Source organism: Lissotriton vulgaris, chromosome 6 (genome assembly GCF_964263255.1).
Source record: "Lissotriton vulgaris chromosome 6, aLisVul1.2, whole genome shotgun sequence".
In the NCBI taxonomy this organism is placed as follows: Eukaryota; Metazoa; Chordata; class Amphibia; order Caudata; family Salamandridae; genus Lissotriton; species Lissotriton vulgaris.
In genome coordinates, this window is record NC_141694.1 from 1,021,393,672 (window position 1) to 1,021,415,423 (window position 21,752).

The following is a 21,752-nucleotide window of genomic DNA, read 5'->3' on the forward strand; positions in this document are numbered from 1 at the left end:
CCTATGGGTGGGACCAGGAAGGGGGGTGGTTACACCCCCTATCCTTTGTCCGGTCTTGCGCCAGAGCTGGGGCTGGAGAGCCCCAGGAACTGGTTTAGACCGGTGTATGCACAGGGACACCTTGTGTGCCCCAGACATGTCTCATTCCTTTCAGCCCTGTCCTACCCAATACACAAAATCCCGTCTGGGGTGGTGCTAGCACCTCCCAAGGCATGAAACCCTTTGTCCAAGCCTCCCTCGCTGGAAGGACTCCCAGCAGCAGGAGGTCAGACTTGTGTCTGTGGTGGCAGCATCCATTTTGTGATGCTGAGGCTCGGGTTAACTTTAACCGGGGTTCACAGTTCGGTACATGTCGTGTCCCTCTAGAAGGGTGGAATGCTACCCCAGTCGCCAGAACTGGCGAGGGGGTAGTATTCCAATTCGTATAACACCTTACTCGACATATTTTGATAATGCTATACCAAAGTTAGCAATAACCGCGAGGATTATAGTGTACTTAAGAGTATATGGTATAGCGTTATCATGGAAACAGCTAAAGGACTTGGTTCCGAAAGCTGTAGACAGGCTCAGCTCATACCAGAGCACTATCTCATATAATTCCAAGCACTCTGCCTCCAGGATTGTTAAGGCCTGCCATAGGAGTGACTTATAGGAGTATATGTGTCCATTCTAGGTTTAGATATAGGTATGCTATATCTAAAGCAAAGGGGGATTACACCACCTTGCCCCAGCTGATTGATCAGCCAGTTGTGTCAGATTTGGATGGCCAGCCAGGGGTGGCATAATACATGCTGCCGCCCCTGGTAGGCCCTGAGTGCACCTATGCCCTGGGTACCTAAGGTACACTGTACAGGGACTGATAAGGTGACCCAGTATCCAATTAGATATGTACCTAAGGTACATGGAGTCTATTTTAACCGAGAGAGCAGGAAGCCTGGGGTCCTGAATAGCAGGATCCGAGGCCAACTAAGTCGAAAACCAGCAAAACACTAGGCAAAAAGTTGGGGGCAACCATAGTCAGATATCCACCTTCCTACAGGCTGGATCAGGATCTAGGGAACAATATTTTAAAGGTGATCTTGCTCAGCTGGGAATGGAGCAAAAAGCACTGTCAGGGTCACTGAATTTGGATCTGACTAGTGGTCAGGACCCTTCTTATAAACCCATGCCTTCCTTACTCGCCTTACATCCCTGAACTTGAGTGATTCAAGCTGTGATCTCTCTTTGTGAAAAGGTGCTTGTGTAAATGTTAAGGCTGCTGACATGAAGGATCAGAAGACCAATAATTCCTTAAGGAAGGATGAAAAGGATGTAATTGTCTCTTTGAATGAATTTGCTTTCCCTATATCTTTAATGTTGGATATTTTATTGTTAATGCAAAAAATGTAACCTAGGCTATTCAAGACTATGGTGACTAATAATGATGCTATATGATCACGGAATACCATATTAAAGAGCACTGCAGATAAGAAGAATAAATAATGGTATGCCAGTCCTAGTAAAACCGATTGCAATATAGGAAAACTGAGGGGAGGGGAGTAAGGAAAGAGTTGCAGGAGACTTGGGAAAGAAATCAGTTTAAATGTCATGAAAGCCCTTTAAAAAAAAAAAAAAAGATTTATAGATTTTCACATTATAACATCAGTAGACACATGATCATTCTTTTCACTGTTGATATTGATAGTTTCATTTTGATCAGGTATGATATTAAAGCACTGTTTCTAGCAAAAATATACAATAAACACATTAGCATCGCATAGAATGTCATTAGTCAGTTGATTTAGTTAACATATAGGCAGTGAAAGGACCCCAGATGCCACATGGTCTTGCAGCACTTGGCAGTTCTTCCGCATAACAAGTCAGGAGATCACAACAATACACTATATCTTTTAACCAATGTGTCGATTTAGGTGCAGGTCTACCATCCCAATGTATTGAGACTCTGCGCTTCGCCAATAATAGCGCCATAGCCACTAATTTCTGATGATCAGCTTTAAGCTGCAACACATTTCCTAAGAGACAAATATTCATATTACATGCTATATGTTCACCCACCATCTCTGTTAAAGCCAATGTAACTTTCTCCCAGAAGTCAGCCACTTTATGACAGCTCTATGCCAAATGTTGAAAATCGGCATTATCTGCACCACATCTCTTACAACAGTGCAAATTCCTCAGGCCATACTTGTAGAGTTGTGCTTGTATTTAGTCATCTGGTGAACATATTTATAGTGGATCAACCTGAGATTTCCATTTGCAGTAAATTGACCTGTTAGCCTACAGCATGTTGTCCACTCATCCTCTGTTAGTGTTTGGGGCGATATAGCATTCAATTTGCCCATGGGGCCTAAACTAACAGCCGTCTCATCTATCTGTGAAGCTCTATACAACTGACCAATTTAATCAGAGCTTGCATAGTATATATAAGTTGTAAAGCCCCTAGAGTTGGCGGTTCATAAGGGAAACAGGGATATAATGAGCTCATTGCATCTCGTAGTCTGCTGTGTATGAATGTCAACATGACAGGCTTATCCTCCTCCCCTACAAAAGTCTGGAGATCAATACATTTACAGCTGGGATATATATCACCCATAGTGTGCACACCTGCACTCTGTAAAGCCTTTAGGGAGCCTGTTTCACTCGTCACAGATATCGCCTTATGGTGCACAAGTGGCATTGCCGGTGATTACAGTGGTAATCTCTGGGCACGCTTCCTTAATTCACTCCAGGCATGAGAGGTACATTGAACCGTATCAACTTTGTCCCTTTCAAACACTGTGGTAGAGTTAACAATCATTGATTTTAGTTGTATTGGATGGACTGCCCCTGCCTCCACCGCAACATATGGTGTGTATGGTGGCGCATTTTGCCAGTAAAAGGCATATTGCGCTGGTGCACACAAATATTATAATTGCATATCAGGCACCGTAAACCGACCCAACTCATACAGCAACGTTAATATCTTGCATTTAGCTTGTGGTTTTTTACCTCCCCAGACTAAATGAAAGCCCATGTTGATAAAGGAATGTGGGGGTTGGGTCCCATATAAGAAAGGCTACATAACGAAATCGGCTAAAGTCAGAAAGGTAAATAAGCGGAAGTTTCTCCAGGTTCACATGCTGTAAGAGGAAGTTCCTCCAGGTCCACACGATATGTAACAATAGAAAAGGAATTAAAACAGTATTAAGAAATCACACGTTTCTTACTATTTAATACTGCAGTATAATATAGATAGAGCTGTGCTGGTGTGTCATGTTATACACATGATTGAATGTGTGTATAAACTATGCGTGTGTTGAGAAAATGTTATGCCAAAGTAAATTGTTCAATTAAGTTTGCAACAAAATATCCTACAGCCCATTTAAGATAATTACCAACCACATTTCTTTCCCTATTTTGCAGTAGAAAATCTACACATGCAGTTATTATTGTACATGGGAAATGGTAAAGATTGGGAAAGTCATGTTTGGCATATAAATTGCAAGTATCAATGATAGATATGATTAAAAAATACTTTTTGGGATACCCTTCAGCCAAATGACCTCCAAAATAGTAAAGATTTTCAAAGGCAGACATATGCAATCAGACCAGCTGCAACATTTCAGGAGATGCAGTTTATTTACAGAGAACTGTATATGCTACTAGAAAAGTTGACAACATTTAGAAAATATGCTTTTGCTTTAACTAACTCTCTGAGCAAACAAATGCATATTGTAAAAAAAATAATTCATCAACTCCATAGAACAGCGAACATTTTGAACCTTTTTACTCAATAAATAATGAGAAGTCAAGAATGACAAAAACGTGAACTTCATGCTACCACTATGAGAACAGTAAATTAAATTGTAGTCCTGTAGTGTAAATCATGTTCCACTGCACACACATGAGTAATGGAAAGTTTTAATTTAGTTTACAAAATGTTGACTTACAAAACATGAACAAATACATATAAGTATATAGCTATAGCATTGGATGCTAGGTGGATTTCATGAATGTGAATGAGCCTTCACTAAACAGAAACGAACAAATTACTTACCTTTGGTAAAGCCTTTTCTGGTGGATACAATATATGCCTGTGTTTTCCTCACCTTTAGAATTAACCCTGCACCAGGATTCTATGGAAATTCTTTTGTTAGCTCTCCCACGTCGATGAAAACATCATAATAGAACGGCCTTGCCCACGACAACGTATGACGTCATCGGAGCCATAAGAAGACCTCATTGGCATTCTGACGTCAGTTCCACCCATTTTTCAGTGCCTTCGAGGCGAATGGGCGGACCGACAACATAACACAAGTATGTCCACTATACATAATATATACACAAATGCATAAATAAAAAGGAAAAGCTAATAAAAGCATTTCCTAGCAACAAACTGTATGCATGAAAATGGCATATAAAAACTGACAATGTCAGACAGTGAAAGCTGTATTTGGTATAAGCATTAGGACAACGGGGAGGCGGGTGGGTCAGGGAGAAATCCACAGGCAGATATTATATCCACCAGAAAAAGCGTTACAGAAGGTACGTAACTTGTTCTTCTGTTCTGTTCATCTGCCTGTGGATTCCACACCTTTTGATTTGAAACCCCAAGCCGTATCTCTTCCGAAGGAGGGTGTCTACCTTCCTATACCAAAAAATCTTGCAAAACAGAACGTGCAAAATGGCAGTTCCTCCTAACCTCTGATTCAAAGCAGTAATACTTTGCAAAGCTGTGGAGGGAGGCTCAAGTTGCTGCCTTACAAATGTCAACAACAGGTACACCTCTAGCCAAAGCAGAAGAAGACTTAGCTCTGGTGGACTGAGCTCTAATACATTCAGGCAGTTCCTTCTTAGCCAAGGCGATACAGATCTTGATGCACAAGATGACCCTCCTGGAGTGTTTGCTTGTGGACAGCCTTGCCTTTCAATCGTCCAAGGTAGCCTAGGAAGAGCTGATTGTCCAGTCTTAGATGCCTGGTTCTGTCCAGGTAGAAGCTGACAGCCCTCTAAGGATCCAGGCGATGCAGTCTCTCCTCCTTGGAAGGGTGAGGGGGAGGATAGAAGGTAGGTAAAGTAATAGACTGTCCTAAACGAAAAGGAGTGACCACCTGTTATGGCCTGATTATTGTCAATAATCAGGTCATGCAAGCACATTCCCCCCATTGGACCCAAAAGATACAACACTCTACAATACTTCCCCAAGGTAGGAATAACAGCCCTATTAATACCTTGGCCCTTGCGGAGAGGACTCACACAATAACAATCTCTCTAGAGACAGGCGCTGCGCGTGAGGCAATTAGCCGATCCTCTCCGCCACAGAATACTCGCCTAGGAAGAACCACATACAACAAACACAATACCTCTCACCACAAGGCTGGGGTGAAATAATTAGGATTTGTACTGCCCTTGTTAAGAGTAGAACAACTTCCCATTACACAATGACCTGCTAGAAGGGAATTTATCCATCCTCCTAAACATAAGCACTTGGCCAAGAAGAGTCCACACCTCCCGCTACAAGGAAAACCGGCGAATTGGTATATCTGGGATATAGATATATTTATTAATACATGATACACGGTAGGCCAATCTGTACTATTTATAACCAACAACCAACTAACAATTAGGCGATCACTAAACGCAATCAGGGAAACATATGTAGAAATATGTATATAAGAATGGTACCTGAAAACAGAAGAAGATAGTTAAGCAAGAACAGTAGGAATATAAGAATTAGTGGAACACCTCACCAAATGTCTGTTCATCCCATTTCCACTTCACCAGAGGGGAGCCCGTTTCTCCGGCCGAACCAGGAGGCAGGGTGACACTATACGCACCACCGCCACATCTGCACGTCTGCCCTGTGCTGGACTTCCGACAAGCAGAACCCAGATACTTCCTTTAGTACAAGTGGAGATGTAAGACGACGCTCCTATTAGCCTCGCCTACATTTCCCATCAGGTTCCGTACCACTCCGCACCAAGGCCCCAGCTTCAGCTGGCCAGACATCTGTTATATCTTCAGAGCAGAGCGAGCAAATACCTCTGACAACAACCGGTTCCTACCAGTCTATGAAGTGCGAAAAACAAGTGAAAAGTAAAACATGCCTTCTCACATAGAGAGGCTCAGAAAATGGCGACAGCTTAGAAAATGGAGTCGCTCAAGCATAGGCCTCTATTCCCGCAAAAGAGCAAAATTAGTATGCAAGACGACATAAGATTATGCCAAAGCCAATAGCAAGCACTGCCGTTAAGCAAGATAAAGTAGGAAACAGAAAGGGACATAATCAAGCCCTACTTCGTAGCTTATTCTTACTAGGCAGGCCTACACATCTCTATATTATGTTAAAATATGCTAAATAAGACTAAGATGGTGATGGGCAATGGTCATAATCAGGCCATTCAACCATATAAATGCCCCATTCATTACACCACCTTAGGCAGGAAAGCAGCCCTGGTCCTGCGAACCATCTTTTCTGCATGAATGGTCAAGAACGGAGGTTTAGAACTAAGAGCCTCAAGCTCAGAAAAAAACTGTCGTAAAAGAAAGAAGCCTCAAAGGACAGCTATGAAGCAGTTCAAAAGGCGAACCCATCAAGTACGTACCAAATTCAAATCCCACTGAGGCATAATGAAGGGAGTGGGAGGAAACTTATTAAAGACGGCTGCTCAGGCAAACAGAGGAAGACCGACAAGGTCGACAAATAACCATTATCTGTAGACACAGCACAACCCAGCTGGACCAAGGAAAGTAAGAATTTCAAAATGTGAGATACATGGGCTGTTAAGGGATCAAGAGATCTCTCGCTACACTATTTAACAAACTTGGACCACCTAGAGGAATAAACAGATTTGATGGAGTGTCTCCTGGAAGATATAATAACATCTACCACATCCGGTGGGAGAGAGAAAGGACTCAGGCTGCCCTGTTCAGTCTCCAGGCATGAGGGTGCAAGCTCTGGAGGCGGGGGTATAAACCCCCCTTGTGACTTCAAGAGGAGGTCTGCCCTGAAAGGGAGACAGAGCACTGGGTACGATGAGAGGTGAAGTAGATCTGTGTACCACACCCTTCTTGACCAATCCGGCGCGATCAATATTACTTAGGCTCGGTGTTAGATTTTGGGGTCTCTAATTGGCAGAGGTGGGTACCTTTGACCAAATAGGGACCCTTGCGTCTAGTCAGGGTAAGGGGCTACACTCCTAAAATAACCCCTGCTCACCCCCTTGGTAGCTTGGCACGAGCAGGAACGTTTATCTCAGAGGCAGTGTGTAAAACATTTGTGAACACATACAGTAATCCAGTGACAACACTACAGATGGACACCACACAGGTTGTATTATAAAAATAAGTATTTTTATAAAGACTTATCACAAAACCAAACAACAAAAATCCACAATACTGTACACAAAAATAGACTTTAAAATGGTAGGAAATAGCTTAGTTCTCTAAAGATTACTGTGTTGGGAGGTGATGCGTCGGTTTCTTACTGCTCTCCGGTACGATGGGACAAGATGGCGCCTCTATGCGATACTTCTCTCCGGTGCGATGCGACAAAATGGCGTCTTGGTTACGATGCGACAACGTTGATGCGATGAGTGCACGGCCATGCAGTGACTCGATCTTCTGAGCCGTGAAAGGCCCTGGGACACTCTTCCAGTGATGCGAGGGCGACCTCTGCAGCGGCGGCACACTTCTCCGGTGATGCGACGCGTTTCATGATGTGAGGGCAACAGTGGCGGCTCACTTCCTTGGCGATGCGACGGCACTTGCTGCAGTGGCGACACGCTTCTCGTTGTTGAGTCGCGCTTCCAGCTCCCAGAGACACGCAGTCTCTTAGAAGGCCCAGCACAACAGCAGGCCCTTCAATTCCCAGCAAGGAAATTCAGGGGGGTAGCTGGTTGGTGAAGTCTTGAGACTTCAGGCAGGAGGCAAGCTCAAAGTTCAAGCCCTTGGAGATTCTTCTTCAAGTTGATGAAAAGCACACTCAGACCTCTTCTCTTTTTTTTGGCAATGAAGAAACCACTGCAGGCCAACCCCCAAACACACAGCACAGGGGTAGTCTCCTCCTTCTGCTTCCTGATTCTTCTCCTCCGCAAAGGTTTGTCTCGATTCCCAGAAGTGATCTAAAGTTCTGGGGTCTGGGTCCCCCTTTTTGTACACCAAATCCTTTGTCTCTCAAAGCAGAGAGTGTTTGTACCTAGTAAAAAACAAGTACTGGGTGCATTCTGCCAGTGTACACCTTCATACTTTGTCAATGTGGGCCAGGGTCCTCAGACACACCACAGGAGGTGGGGCCAGCACTGTGAAAGGCAGGCACAACCCTGTTCAGGCCCAGGTGCTACTCCTCCCACCATTCCTCATGCAGATAGGTCTATTCAGCCTTGTGCTGACTCACCCTGTCTCCTGGCGCCCCCCAGTCCCTGTCACCCAGAAACCAGACATGGAATACACAAACTAGCAGAGGCATGCTTGGATGGTTAGGCAAGAAAATACCTACTTTCTAAAAGTGGTATTTTCAAACACAGAATGTTAAAACCAACTTCACTGAAATATGTATTTTATCATTATGAGTTCAGGCATACTAAATTCGTTTTTCTACCATGTTCCCTGGGTCAATTAGGATTATAAGGTGTTATAATCAAACTGCCCATTCTGGCCTATGGGAGCAGGTAGCCTTGCAATAGTGAAAATAAAAATGGCTGTAATTCACTATTAGGACATGCCACACACATCAGGGCATGTCCTACCTTTTACCTACAATGCACCCTGCCCTTGGGCCTACCTTAGGGGGTCTGATATGTGTAAAAGGGAAGGTTTGGGGACTAGCAAGTGGGTGCACTTGCCAGGTCAACATGGCAGTACCAGACTGCACACAGGCTCTGCAGTGGCAGTCCTGGGACACACTTTAAAAGCTGCTCCAGTGGGTGGCACAATCAGTGCTGCAAGTCCACCAGCAGCATTTGATTTACAAGCCCTGGGCACATGCAGTGCTCTGTACTAGGGTCTGACAAATAAACCAAATAAGTCAATCATGGAGTCACTAATCCATATGTCAATTTAACATAGGGAGCACTTGCACTGTGGCACTGAATAGCAGTGGCAGAGTGCCCAAAGCATCTACAACCAGCAAAAACATACGAGGCAACAGCAAAAAATGAAAGGGAGACCCACGCCAATGGTGCCAGGTCTAACACCCGGTCTTGGCGAATTTTCCTCAGAACTCGAGGAATCAAAGGTATGGGAGGAACCGCGTAATAGAGTTGCAAGCCCCAATCCAATTGAAATGCGCCCCCCAATGCTCCCTGCATCGGATACTGAAGGCTGCAGAACAACGGGTGCGCTCTCCTGAGTGGCAAAAAGGTCCACCCAAGGAAACCCCCACATCTTGAAGATGAGATGGACCACCTCCGGATGAAGACGCCACTCGTGATCGGTCGAATAATGCCGATTGAGACTGTCCGCATGCACATTTAGCACCCCGGCCATATGAATTGCAACTACACAAATCTGAAGGCCCTGAGCCCAGGACAGCATCGCAGAGCCTCTCTGAAAAGGCGATAAGACCCTACCCCTCCCTGTTTGTTTATGCACCACATTGAGGTAAAGTTCTCTGTCAGGACTTGAACCGACTGGCGGCGAAGGGAGGGAAGGAAGGCCTTTAGAGCCAAACGTATTGTCAGCAATTCCAAAAGGTTGATGTGAAGCAACCTTTCCTCTGGAGACAAAGATTTTTGACCGCCGGATCCCCCAGAGGAGCACCCCACCCTAGAGTGGAGGCATCCATGATCACTGTGGCCATCGGTGGAGAAGGTTGAAAGGGCTTTTCTTGAGACAGGTTGCCCTGCTCACTCCACCAAGACAGCCCTGCTGCAGTGTCTCTGGAGATCCTGACCTTCTCCCCGAGATCTCCATTGTGTTGATACCACTGCCTGCGGTGGCACCACTGGAGTGCCCTGATGTGCCAGGGTGCACGGCTGACCAACAGTATGGAGGAAGCGAGCAGGCATAGGACCTTCAGGACTGGAACAACCGCTCCTTCCCGAAATAAAGGAATAATTTCCTGAAAGTCGAGAAATCTCTGCAGTGGCTGAAAAACCTGACAAACAGTAGTGTCCAGTATTGACCCTATGAACAGGCTGCGCTGGGAGGGCACCAGCTGAGATTTGGGCACATTTATTGAGTTGAACAACTGTGTTGATGCATGCAAGTGGCGCAACACCATCTCTGAAGACTTCGCCTTGAGCAGCCATTCGTCCAGATAGGGGAAAACAGGAATCTCCGACATTCTGAGATGTGCTGCCACCACCGCCATCACCTTCTTGAAGACCTGTGGTGCTGAAGCGAGACCAAACGGGAGGACTTGATCTGACTTCAGGATACGAAGATGTAAATACGCATCCTGTAAATCGATCGACATCGTCCAGTCTTTCTGTTGCAGCGCCAATAGAATCAAAGCAAAGGTCAACATTTTGAACTTTTCCTGCCTGAGGTAAAAATTGAAAACCCTGATGTCCAGGATCAGTCTGAGCCAACCGTCCACCTTGGGAATCATGAAATAACAGGAGTAACATCCCTGACTCCTTTCCTGCTCTGGAACCACCTCTATCGCACCTTTATACAGTAAGGTAAGAACCTCCTGCTGCAGAAGCAACAAATGGTCCTCTGAACACCAATCTTGGCAAGGAGGGTAAGGAGGTGGAAACTCTAGAAAATGGAGGGCATACCCATTCACCACAAGATTCAAAACCCGACGGTCCAAAGTAGCCGATTTCCAATCTTGTAGAAAATGGGATCACCGACCCCCTAGAGGACCAGCATGCTCCAAAATGGGGGATCTAGAGCTGCTTTCCCATGGTACCAGTGTTGGGTACAGGGAGGAGGAGGAAGACTGTTGCCTGGAATCTCCTAGAAGACGGCCTCTACCTCTGTACGACCGGTAGAGAAGATTCTGCTGCTGCTGAGGCTGCTGTCGGCCACGAAAGGAAGCGGCCTTCCCAAAACCACAATACCTCTTGTAGCCATAGCCCCTGGGCTGGGACTGCAGGCCCAAGGATCTTGCAGTAGCCCTACAGTCCTTAAACCGCTGCAGCGCAGAGTCCACCTTGTTACCAAACAACCATAACCCATCAAATGGTAGATCCAGTAAAGTAGCCTGAACATCTTGGAGAAACCTGATGATCTAAGCCAGGCACGTCTTCTTGTAGCAACCGAAGAACCCATTCTTCGAGAAAACGAGTCTGCAGTATCCAGACCCGACTGGATAACCTGACTGGCAGCTGCTTGCGAATCTGAAAGTGCCTCAAGAAAATGAACACAATCACCCTCAGGAAGCTTAGGAGCCAACTGCTTGACAGAGTCCATTAGAGCATTAATGTACCTCCCCAGCAAGCACTTGGCGTTAGCAGACTTCAGAGCCATACTTGAGAATTAACACTTTTTTGGCCGACTGCGCTAGTTTTTTGGAATCCATATCTCCCGGGGAGGAGGGAAAGGATCCAGATGACTGCTTGGAGCAAAAATCCTGGACCACCAAGCTTTCCGGAGATGGATGGGCCGAAAGGAAAACTGGATTACCTGGAACAGGTCTATATCTCCTTGCCACTGATCTTGAAACTGCAGGGGCAGACAAGGGTTTCTGCCACACTTCCATAATTGTTTCTGTCACCGCCTCATTGAAAGGCAATAGATGTTCACATGAAGAGGAAGAAGAATCAAGCACTTCAGTTAGAATATTAGATTTTACCTCAGCTGAGGGCAACTGAAGGTCCAACAACTCAGGTACTTTTCTGATGACCACATGATAAGTGGCAACATCCTGTGAGGATGAACCTTTAGGAGAAGAAAGCTCACACTTCAGAGAAGTCTCAAGGCCACTAGCCTCACATGGACTTTAGAATTCATCTACGGAGCCGGAATCTCCCCTTCCTCCTGCTCTTGCTAGTATTCATCCTCCTCCAGCAGTCTTTGCGCTTCCCTCCTGAAACGCTGCTTACGAACCAGCGGCAAATGCGGCGCCAGAGACACCAGCGACGGCATTGATGGAGGACCTTCCGAGGTGGACACCGGCACTGTTCGAATCCTGGTCAATGCCGGCTCAACACCAGGGAGCCGAAAACCTTGGTGACGGAAACTGCCAAGATGGAGACGCTGGCATAAAAGGCACGAAAGGATGCCTGGGCATATTGTTGGGAGATGCCCAAGCTAAAGGCAAGTGGACCCACGGGCCCAGAAGGTGCACCGGTAGGGTGAGATGCCCTGGCAAAGATACTATACATTGCATTAAGGAAATGCCATGGATCCAATCCTGGCCCTGGAAAAGGAGGATAAGGATCTGAACTCCCCTGGTCTTGAACCATCCGAGGCAGTACAGGAGGCTGTAGTTGCGGAGCCGGAGACATCGGTGCCCGCACAGGCGATGCCATAGGTGCTGGAGAAGACTCCCTGGGAGCCGGAGGACTCCTAAGCACCAGAGAACCTCTAGGCAGCGGTGAATACATCGGAGTCGGCAAATCCACGGAAGCCGGAGAGTGAACCTGAGTTGCCTGCAGAGAAGGAGAAGGTGACGGAGAGACAAACTCTCTTTCACAACACCGCTTTAATGGAGAGGCTCATCTCTAAGCCCTACCCTTCGAAGAACGACGTCGAGAACCAGGTATTCTCTTCAACTTCTTAAGCTTCTTTGACTTCGAAATATGCGAGGTTGAAGACTTTGAACGCTTAGGACCCTTCTCCTTTTTTGCCTTCGCCATGAAGGGTTTGGCTTCACGTTCTTTTAACGCCGTAGAATTCATCTTCCGACAGCTCGAACACCCAACAATGTCGTGGTCAGAAGAAAGGCACCAAAGACAGTCGTCGTGTGAGTCCGCCATAGACATATGACTTCTACACTCCCTACATGGCTTGAAAACCGACCACTTTGTAGTAGCTATTACAACTGCAGCACAAAGAAGATAAAAGAAACAATCACAGAGAAATGGAGCATGGCAGCAACACACTGTTACGCGTCGACCGTGCGGAAAAAGGGAACTGACGTCAGCATGCCCACAAGGTCTTCCTATGGCTCCAATGATGTCATACGGTGTCGCAAGCGGAGCCGTGCTATTATGACATCCTGGTCGACTTGTGAAAGCTAAGAAAATAATTTCCTTGGAATGCTGTCGCAGGGGTAATTCAAGAGGTGAAGAATCCACAGGCAGATGTATCCATCAGAAAAAAATCATACTGTAATTTAGTGATAGGCATATATGTTGACAAACATATTTCAATTTAAAATGCATGACCAAGATATACAAAACAACTTACATTGTGTTGTTTTATTATTGCTATTTTGAAGATATCCAAGAAGAAGAATAAGATCCTCTACAACTCGAAAACATTGAGAACCTGAAGAACTGCAGGAATGGATGGTAACGGTCACCAGCAGCTGTTGGATATCACACATGAGTAACTTGTACTCATTTAGGGACATACTGTGGATAAACAGTTAAAATGTTTAAGAGCAGAGCCAAATACAGACAAAACAAAAATATGTTAATAGTGATAATTATAATTAACACCACAGAGAACAGAAGGGTCCAAGGGATATTTTAAGCCCTGCCCAAGTTTGTATCCCCAAACTACAAATGACAATACCTACGAAAAAAACGGGGGTCTGATGCAAAGCCAAATAAATTGGCTAAGAAAGGCACGACTATTTACCAAATCAGTCAAGGATACAAAATTCCTAAAAAGTCCGTACAATAAGGCATAACAGTGAACTTCAAACTATACTACAAGTGATTGTTGGGGGACGACTTACCTGTCACGCCGACACCGCCAGGAGTCGAGAGAGGGGCCAGGACCAAACGCCGTCACCGCCAGGAGTCACAACACGCTAAGCATCGCGCCGCCGCCCCGGGACTACATTACCCGGCAGGCTTAGCGGCGGCACGCAAATCACACGGGACCAGAGCGCCCGAAGGCGCATTTAAACAGCGAAGATCCTCGCGTCGCGGGACGCCGGGCCAAGCCCGGGCCAAGGGCGGGCCCGTTTAAGCCCGTTCAAGATCGAGCAAGGACGGGACGGGCCAGACCACTAACATCTCCAGTACAGGCACAAGGTTAGTGTCAAATCAGATTATCTTTTGTGTGGTCCATATGGTTGGGAGGACTAGGACTAGTAATCTTACATCAGTGACCATGGCGACTCCACCAGAGGCAGCCCTTAATGGTAGAAGGTCTACAGGAGGCTCTCTATTGGGAACACTGGACAATTTCTTGATTAGGGTATCGTCAGCCCTTGCCAAGGATATAGAACTTACGGAAAAAAGACTATCCTTGGACACCCTGCTTGATAAGCGTTCATCTTTGGGGAATTTGGCAACAGCTAGATCACCGTTAACTCGGCAGGAAGATACCCAGGGAACACTCCCTCCCTCGGGGGTGGTGGATATTAATTCTTCACCCCACCCAGATCTTACGGGCGAGCTAAACATGTCTTCATCTATGTCATTACTCCCCCATCCTGGTGCTCGAAGAGTCCCCTCACCTAACATCAAAACCCGCTCAGCCTGTAATGTAAAATCAGGCCCGGCACAGATAGAGGGGGGGGTTGTTAGCTAAAAGAAAACGTCCCGGTCCTTCGATACAAGCTGAGGGTAGGAAAGCAAAGTGCCCAAAGAAGTCTGCTCCAAAGGAGGTGGAAGTAGTAACGTCATCTGGTAGCCAAACTCAGACTGTACCACCTACTATTGAAGGTCATGGAGGGTTTCAGGTACCTGTAAGGAACGAGCCACATCTTGATCTAGGCCAACCATTTTGGAAAAAACTGGAGGGAACTATTAAAAAGCTATGCAACCCAATATATGATCGGTTGGAGTCTATTGAAAATAAACTGGTGTGCCTGGAACTTTCATTATCAACAGTCCAGAAGCAGGTTGGATCACGGCGTAGTGTTCCAAACCTGCAACGGAAATCACCAATAGCCCAAAACCCACCGGGTTCTTCCAATCCTGAGGAAACCAGTGAGGAAGCCAGAGTCCCTGAGGTAGCTAACGCGGTGACTTCTCTGGCACCACTGCCACCTACACTGCCTGATACTGGGAGCATAGTGGGGACGGAGCAAGGGCCTCATGTTACAGAGAATAGACAAACAGTACCTTTGTCAAATCCATCTTTGGGGCCTGTAACAAGTACAGTGGGGCCTGTAACAAGACCTGTGGCTACCCTACCGACTATTGATCTCCCACCTGAATCAGCACCGTATGTGGTAATATTAGTGGGAGTACCTCCAGTAGCCCAGGGCAAACGAGAATCTTACGGGGAGTTGAAAAATAAGTGTGTCTTTTGGCTCAATAAGCATCGCCCATTACCACCGAACATTCTTACTGAAATTCTGTTTGCAAGGAGAGTGAACTGGTTGGGAAGGAGCCCTAAGTTTTCTGAAGGGGACTTTGTCATTATTAACTTCAAAGACTGGAGAAGTGTAAACTACATTTGTAGCTGGCCACGATCTGATCAGTCCCCTCAGATTCAAACGTTCCCCCTATCATATTTCTATGGCCTCAGGGTACCCATTGGAAGGAATGCTTTTAGATCGGTAGAGCAAACTAATATATACCCTTTGGGCAATTTAAGGCTGTTCAATAGGTTTGAGGCTTTTTCGGGGTTGGGTAAGTGTGACTGACGCTATGTGCCCCAAAATATTGCTTTAAGTGATGTGTCTCCAGGTATAGGTGAGGATGGGTGTGAAAAGTGGGCAGCTGAAGTGACTGTCAATGATTGCAGATGCGTAGAGAAAGGTGCCTGCAGCTCAGTCATGACAGGTACTGGAAATATAGTTGAGACTTTAGGAGTGGGAGGATTGTCTATGCAGAACAAGGAATTCCAAGCACCCGTGAGTTCTCCTGTATCAGGAAATTTAGTTTGTGATCATGCTGGGGTGGTATGTCGGACATCGTTCATTTCATGGAATGTGGCGGGTGTGGGGACCAAACTAAACTCACCTGCCTGGATCGAATTTATCGATAAATTTGACATTTGTCTGCTCCAGGAGACTTGGGCGATTGATCCTGTGTTTAAAGAGGGTTATCTAAATTTGTATGTCCCCGCAGTTAAAAGCCACCCAGGTCGCCCTAAGGGGGGCCTAGTTATTTGGGTTAGGCAAAGTCTTAACTGCTATAGCCACTTACTACCTGGGTCAAATTCAGATATTCTTACTGTAAGGCTTTCCTTCCCTCCGAATTTGAAAATTGACATTTTTAATGTCTATGCTAGGGGTCTCCCAGGAGGCAAAAAATCCAAGGTGGTAGTTGCCCTGGATACAATGCTTCAGGAAACCCCTGGAAATGTACTACCAATAATAGCAGGTGATTTTAATACCACTTTCGAGCCATTGGGCCCCGATGATATGTACCTGACGGATGAAGAGGATAGCAGATGGGGAGTTCCCCAGCTAGACACCAACCCTATAAATAAGTGGACCAAGGCTGCAATTCAACGGAAAGGCCTATGTATGGGGCATCAGTTGAGGGCAGCTAATGGCCGCACACCTTTGGATAGAATGGGCAAAGTAACGTTTGATAATGGCATTATAGCAAGCCACATAGACTATCTACTTGTTCCTCTCAAGCTGTGGTACACCCTTCTTGACATGGAGGTAGTGGACCGCATCGAGAGTGACCATAAACCCATCTCCGCGCTGTTTAATGTGGGTTTAAAGATGGTGGATGAAACGACTAGGGGTCCCATTAGGTCGAACCTAGTTTTAGCTAATGATGAGCGAAGCTTAAAGTGGTGTCAGGTGGTAGAACATCAGGATATCGTTACAGAAATTGAGGAGGGATTGGAAGGTGTCATGGCAACTATGGAGGTTGAACCTAATGATGGGCTCCCGTATAGAGCTTTCTTGGAGGCCCATGATATTTATTTTACTAGTCTGAAAAGCTACTTCTGTAAGACTCGTAAAGGAAAAAGTGTGCAAATTCGAAGAACAGAGAGTTGGTATGATGTCTCCTGTCGTAAAGCTAGGGGGAGCTATCTAAAGCACTAAAATCAAAGGACCCAAGTGAAGTAAAGGTGGCTAGAGCCAACTATAGGCACAAACAGTTTGTTACTAAAAAAGCAGGGGAAGAGTCTAGTTGGCAGGACCTTAAAGAAGCTTGTAAAGCCAAAAATACAGAAGCTTTTTGGGACTTTTTTAAATGGGGTAGGGATGGACAACATGAGTCACCCCAAAATAATGTAGCCCAAAGTGCATGGGTTGAGTACTTTAAACCACAATATGCCGCTAATGAAGCAGGAGGTATAGTGGGAACACGGGTCCACATTTTCTACAATGAAGTAGTATTTACAGTAACAGATGTGGACAGAGCGTTAGATCTGGTGACCACAGGCCGTGCACCTGGAATGGATTGTGTCCCCGCCGATTTGTTTTTACACAATAAGGGAAGATGGCGATTGTATATCATGCATTTGGCAAATGCCATCGCCCAGGGGATGGAAGTCCCATTTTCATGGAAATGCGCGGAAATAGTTCCGGTGTTTAAAAAAGGGGACAAGTCGTTAGCAGGTAATTACAGGCCCATCAGCCTGATCGACTGTCCAAAAAATCATGGGACGGTTGGTTTTGGGAAAAATCCAGACGTGGATGGATGATAATAACATCTTGAGTCACCTCCAGGCTGGGTTTAGACCCAAGACCAGCACTATAGACCAGGTCTTCCGATTCATTATTTTATTTTGGCGCACTGTGGTTTTGGACAAAGGTACTCTTTACGTAGTCTTCGTAGATTTAAGGGCGGCTTTTGACTTGGTGCCCCGCAATAAATGTGGCAAGTGTTGGAGGAATTAGGGACGCCCCCTGAGCTGCTGAGTTTGGTTGTCCGGTTACATGAGGGTACGTTTGCTCGGGTACGGTGGGGGGGCCAGGGAGATGTTACGGAACCCTTCCCCGTTGGGCGAGGGGTGAGGCAGGGTTGCGTCTTGGCGCCTACCCTGTTCTCACTCTTTGTGAACGGGGTAGCGAATTTTCTCTCCCTGGTCCCGACCGATGCCCCTGTGATGTGCGGTGAGCGAGTCCCGATCCTCATGTTCGCGGACGACACCGTATTAATTTCAAAAACTCCCAGTGGCCTGCAGCGTGCTCTTAAGCGCTTTGAGGACTTTTGCCTAGAACAGGGTTTGGAAATAAATATAGCAAAAACCAAGTATATGGTCCTTACTGACCGTAAATCTACTGGGTGTACCAAACCCTATAGAGGGAGGATATACATGAACAATTCCCCGCTTGAACAGGTTGAAGCTTTTACCTACCTGGGGGTTACCCTTCAGAAAGATCAGGGTTGGACTAGCCAACTAGAACTAGCAGTCCTTAAGCATCGCCAGCAGGCAGGTATCCTTCTTAAAAGATTTAAATCTTCTGTATCAAAACCCATTAGCCCACTGCTAGAAATATATGGGATGAAGGTACTTAGTTCGGCTCTTTATGGAGCTGAACTATGGGGTTTTGAAAAACTAGGGAGCCTGACACAAGCAGAAAATGAATTCCTAAGAAAAGCGACTAGCGTCCCGATAAGTACCCCGTTGCTACCTTTAATGTGGGATCTAGGAAAAAAATCTGTCCAAGATTTTGCTTTCCTGCGCCCGCTTTTGTATTGGCGCAGGATATGGACCACAGAAGAGCTTCAGCACTATGCAGAGGGCCTAAATGAAATAATTGCTAAAGATTCCTCCCAAAAAATGTGTTGGCTAAAGGCCACAAAGTCTCTGCTAATTAGTCTGGGGATGAGGGAACTTTGGGATGACCCGTCTAATGCGGTTTTTCCCTCTAAAAAAGATTTAAAGACAAAATATTGGGAGATGGTTACATCAAATGCAAGAACGAAGGGCCTCTCCCTGCACCTTACAGGTTGCTTCCTTGATTTCAAGGGATACCCTAACCTGGAATTGTATTGGGATGCCATCGAAAAGCAGCTGGACCGTAAACTTTATTTTCAAACTAGAGTAGGCTCCCTTCCAACAAGGTTATTCACAGCTAAATGGGTAGGTGAAAATCATCATGACAAATGCCCGAGGTGTATAGAAGAACAGGAGACGATAAGTCATCTCCTTTTTTTCTGTCCTCTCTATGTGGCCCCTAGAAAGATGTGGATTAAACCAATATGTAAATTAATAGGTATCCGCAGACATGAGGAGGCGCTACGAATCTTGTGTACAGACCCCAATCCCCCAATTGCCATAGCAGCGGCAACATTTTTAAAATGGGCATGGATAATCCGGGTAAGAGCTCTATCAAATTAGATTGAGAATACCATCAAAATTATTTACATTGTAAATGCTGGGATGTAGCAGGGACATGAGCCTTGCTATATAGCACCTGACCCACACAACTGATGTGTTTTATAAATTTTAAGGATGTGTTTTTAGCTATGTGATATTCGGCAACTGTCCCTTGGTGTTTAATTCTCTTTTTTAAATACATTTATTGTATAATCTTTTTTATGATTTTTTAATTATTGGAAAATTTGATTTTATGTCTCACTTGTATGACTTGTCGAATAAAGTTTATTTGAATTGATTGTTGGTGAGACCCAAACACAATGTATATGTGATCAATGGATTCCCATCAAATGTCATGCGATGATCAATAATCTCATTTGATCATCCAGAATCATGGGGTGGTCTATCTCTTGATCATTGAGACCATTTCCACTCCCCATCTGTACATGTTCAATGGGTCAAGCCTACAATCACTGTGCTGATCATGAGAAAAATACAAGTGTATGGGAATCAGTGCAGTGCAACAACAAAAAAGGAAGTGGTGAATAAAATAGAGTGAAGAGACAGAAAAGGAGAATTTTTATTTAAGGTATGGCTCTTCCCCTAATTAAAATCAAGAACAGTGCAATAAGGCAGTATTAAACAAATAATTAACTGCCACGAGGGGCCAACATGTTTCAGCCAAAGGGGAAACGGGTCCCAAGGCTTTCTTCAGGGCCTCTGTTCTACAAAGGTATTGCTACCGCTAGTGTGATTAACAAACAATAGATTCATAAACTAAGAAAAGGATATAAGTAGACATATTAGTCTATATTCATAATCCTCTGTGTCAAACGGTGTCTCTCACATCTAAAACAAACAAACAAATATAATAAAGTCTGAATAGTGCATCCACTGTATGTCTCTAGTAAATACAATGTTTATATAATGACAATTTAATGTTTTTTGAGAACTCACCCAGAATGACCGGGGATAAGACCTCACCTCTCCTGGACCAAGCTCAGGAAGATGGAGGCCCCGCTCTGTGAAAGCAAGGTATGGGGTGCATAGAGTGAATAGCGGACTACAAATAAGCCTAATTTATTCAAAACATAAAATACACCCTTACATAACCCTCTCTCACTAACACACATAGAAACTAGTCATGGACAAAGCCAAAGGCTCACTGGAGTTATTATCCTGAGATGGAACTATTCCTCAATGTATTCAAAAACCAATACACTTAAAAGTGTGATCAAATCATCATGTTAGACAAATGGCTAACAGTTAAAGGGCAGGTATCTGATCCCTTATGATAAAACCTGATAAAGCCCAGGAAAACCCTAAGGGGCCAATAGGGCAAAATACCCCACAGGGAACGTGAGTTCACTAACCTGTCCGTCGTTGCCTCAGAGCACAACCTGAGTCAAGGGGGAGGCATCAGCTGGTTTGTTACCGGCATATTTAACAAGACAGAGGCCCAAAGGGGAGGAGTTTCATATATTCAAGACTGCCGCCTGTCTGCCTATTATATACCATCTTCAATGTTGGATTATTAATATCAGTACTCACAATGTTGTACTCGTTGGTATCACTGCTTATACAGGCTCTTCCTGATGTGGTTTCATAGTTTGTATGTTAGTATTCCCCGCTCAAACTCCCGCGATCTCGCGAGACTAGTGAGAACTACAAAATGACGTCATCCGGCATCATCTTGTAGTTCGTTCTATGCCGAGTTTCGTATATTCAAGGCTGCCTCATGTCTGCCTTATAATAGCATCCTCAATGTTGTATAATTGGTGTTAGTATTTGTAGGAGAGTAGGGTCTGCTTCCTATGGCCACCCCCACTTTTTGCTTTTGCTTTACTGGTTTACGACTTAGATGTGGCTGTGGGCCTGCTAATCAGACCCACAGCCCAGATGCTCTCTCTCTAAATTCACCATGTACTCTAGGTACATCCACAATTGGGAATTGGTTCACCTTGTCAGCCCCTGTAGAAGTGTACCCTAGGTACTCAGGGCATAGGTGCAACCAAGGCCTACCAGGGGCTGTAGCATGTATTGTGCCACCCCTGGCTGGCCACTCAAATAGACACAACTGGCTGATCACTCAGCTGGGGCAAGGTCGTGTAACCACCCCTTGCTTAGGAGTAGTATACCTATACATAATTATATATAGACACATAGTAACCTGTAAGTCACTCCTATGGCATGCCTTAACAATCCTGAAGGCAGAGTGCTTGGTTATGTGTGAGATGGTGCTCTAGCATGAGCTGAGCCAGTCTGCAGCTTTCGGAACCATGTCCTTATAGCTGTTCTATGATACTGCAATACCATATACTCTTAAGTGCATTATGAACCTCGTGGTTAAATGCTAACTTTGGTTTGGCTTTATCAAAACATGTCGTGTAAGGTGTCATACACTTTGGAATACTACCCCCTCGCCAATTCTGGCGACGGGGGTAGCATTCCACCCTTCTAGAGGGAGAAGACATGTTCGTTCTGACGATCCCTGTTAAAGTTAACCAGAGCCCCAG

General features: G+C 45.4%; 1 protein-coding gene across 3 annotated transcripts in view; it reads right to left on the bottom strand.

The window, feature by feature from the left end:
• LYST (lysosomal trafficking regulator) overlaps positions 1–21,752 on the bottom strand; it is a 4,348,576-nt gene that overhangs the window by 2,204,447 nt on the left and 2,122,377 nt on the right. For all 3 annotated transcript variants that reach the window (XM_086927077.1, XM_086927076.1, XM_086927078.1), the window contains one exon: positions 13,282–13,448. In XM_086927077.1, coding sequence (XP_086783203.1) covers positions 13,282–13,448 — 167 coding nt within the window. The remainder of the gene's footprint in view (positions 1–13,281; positions 13,449–21,752) is intronic.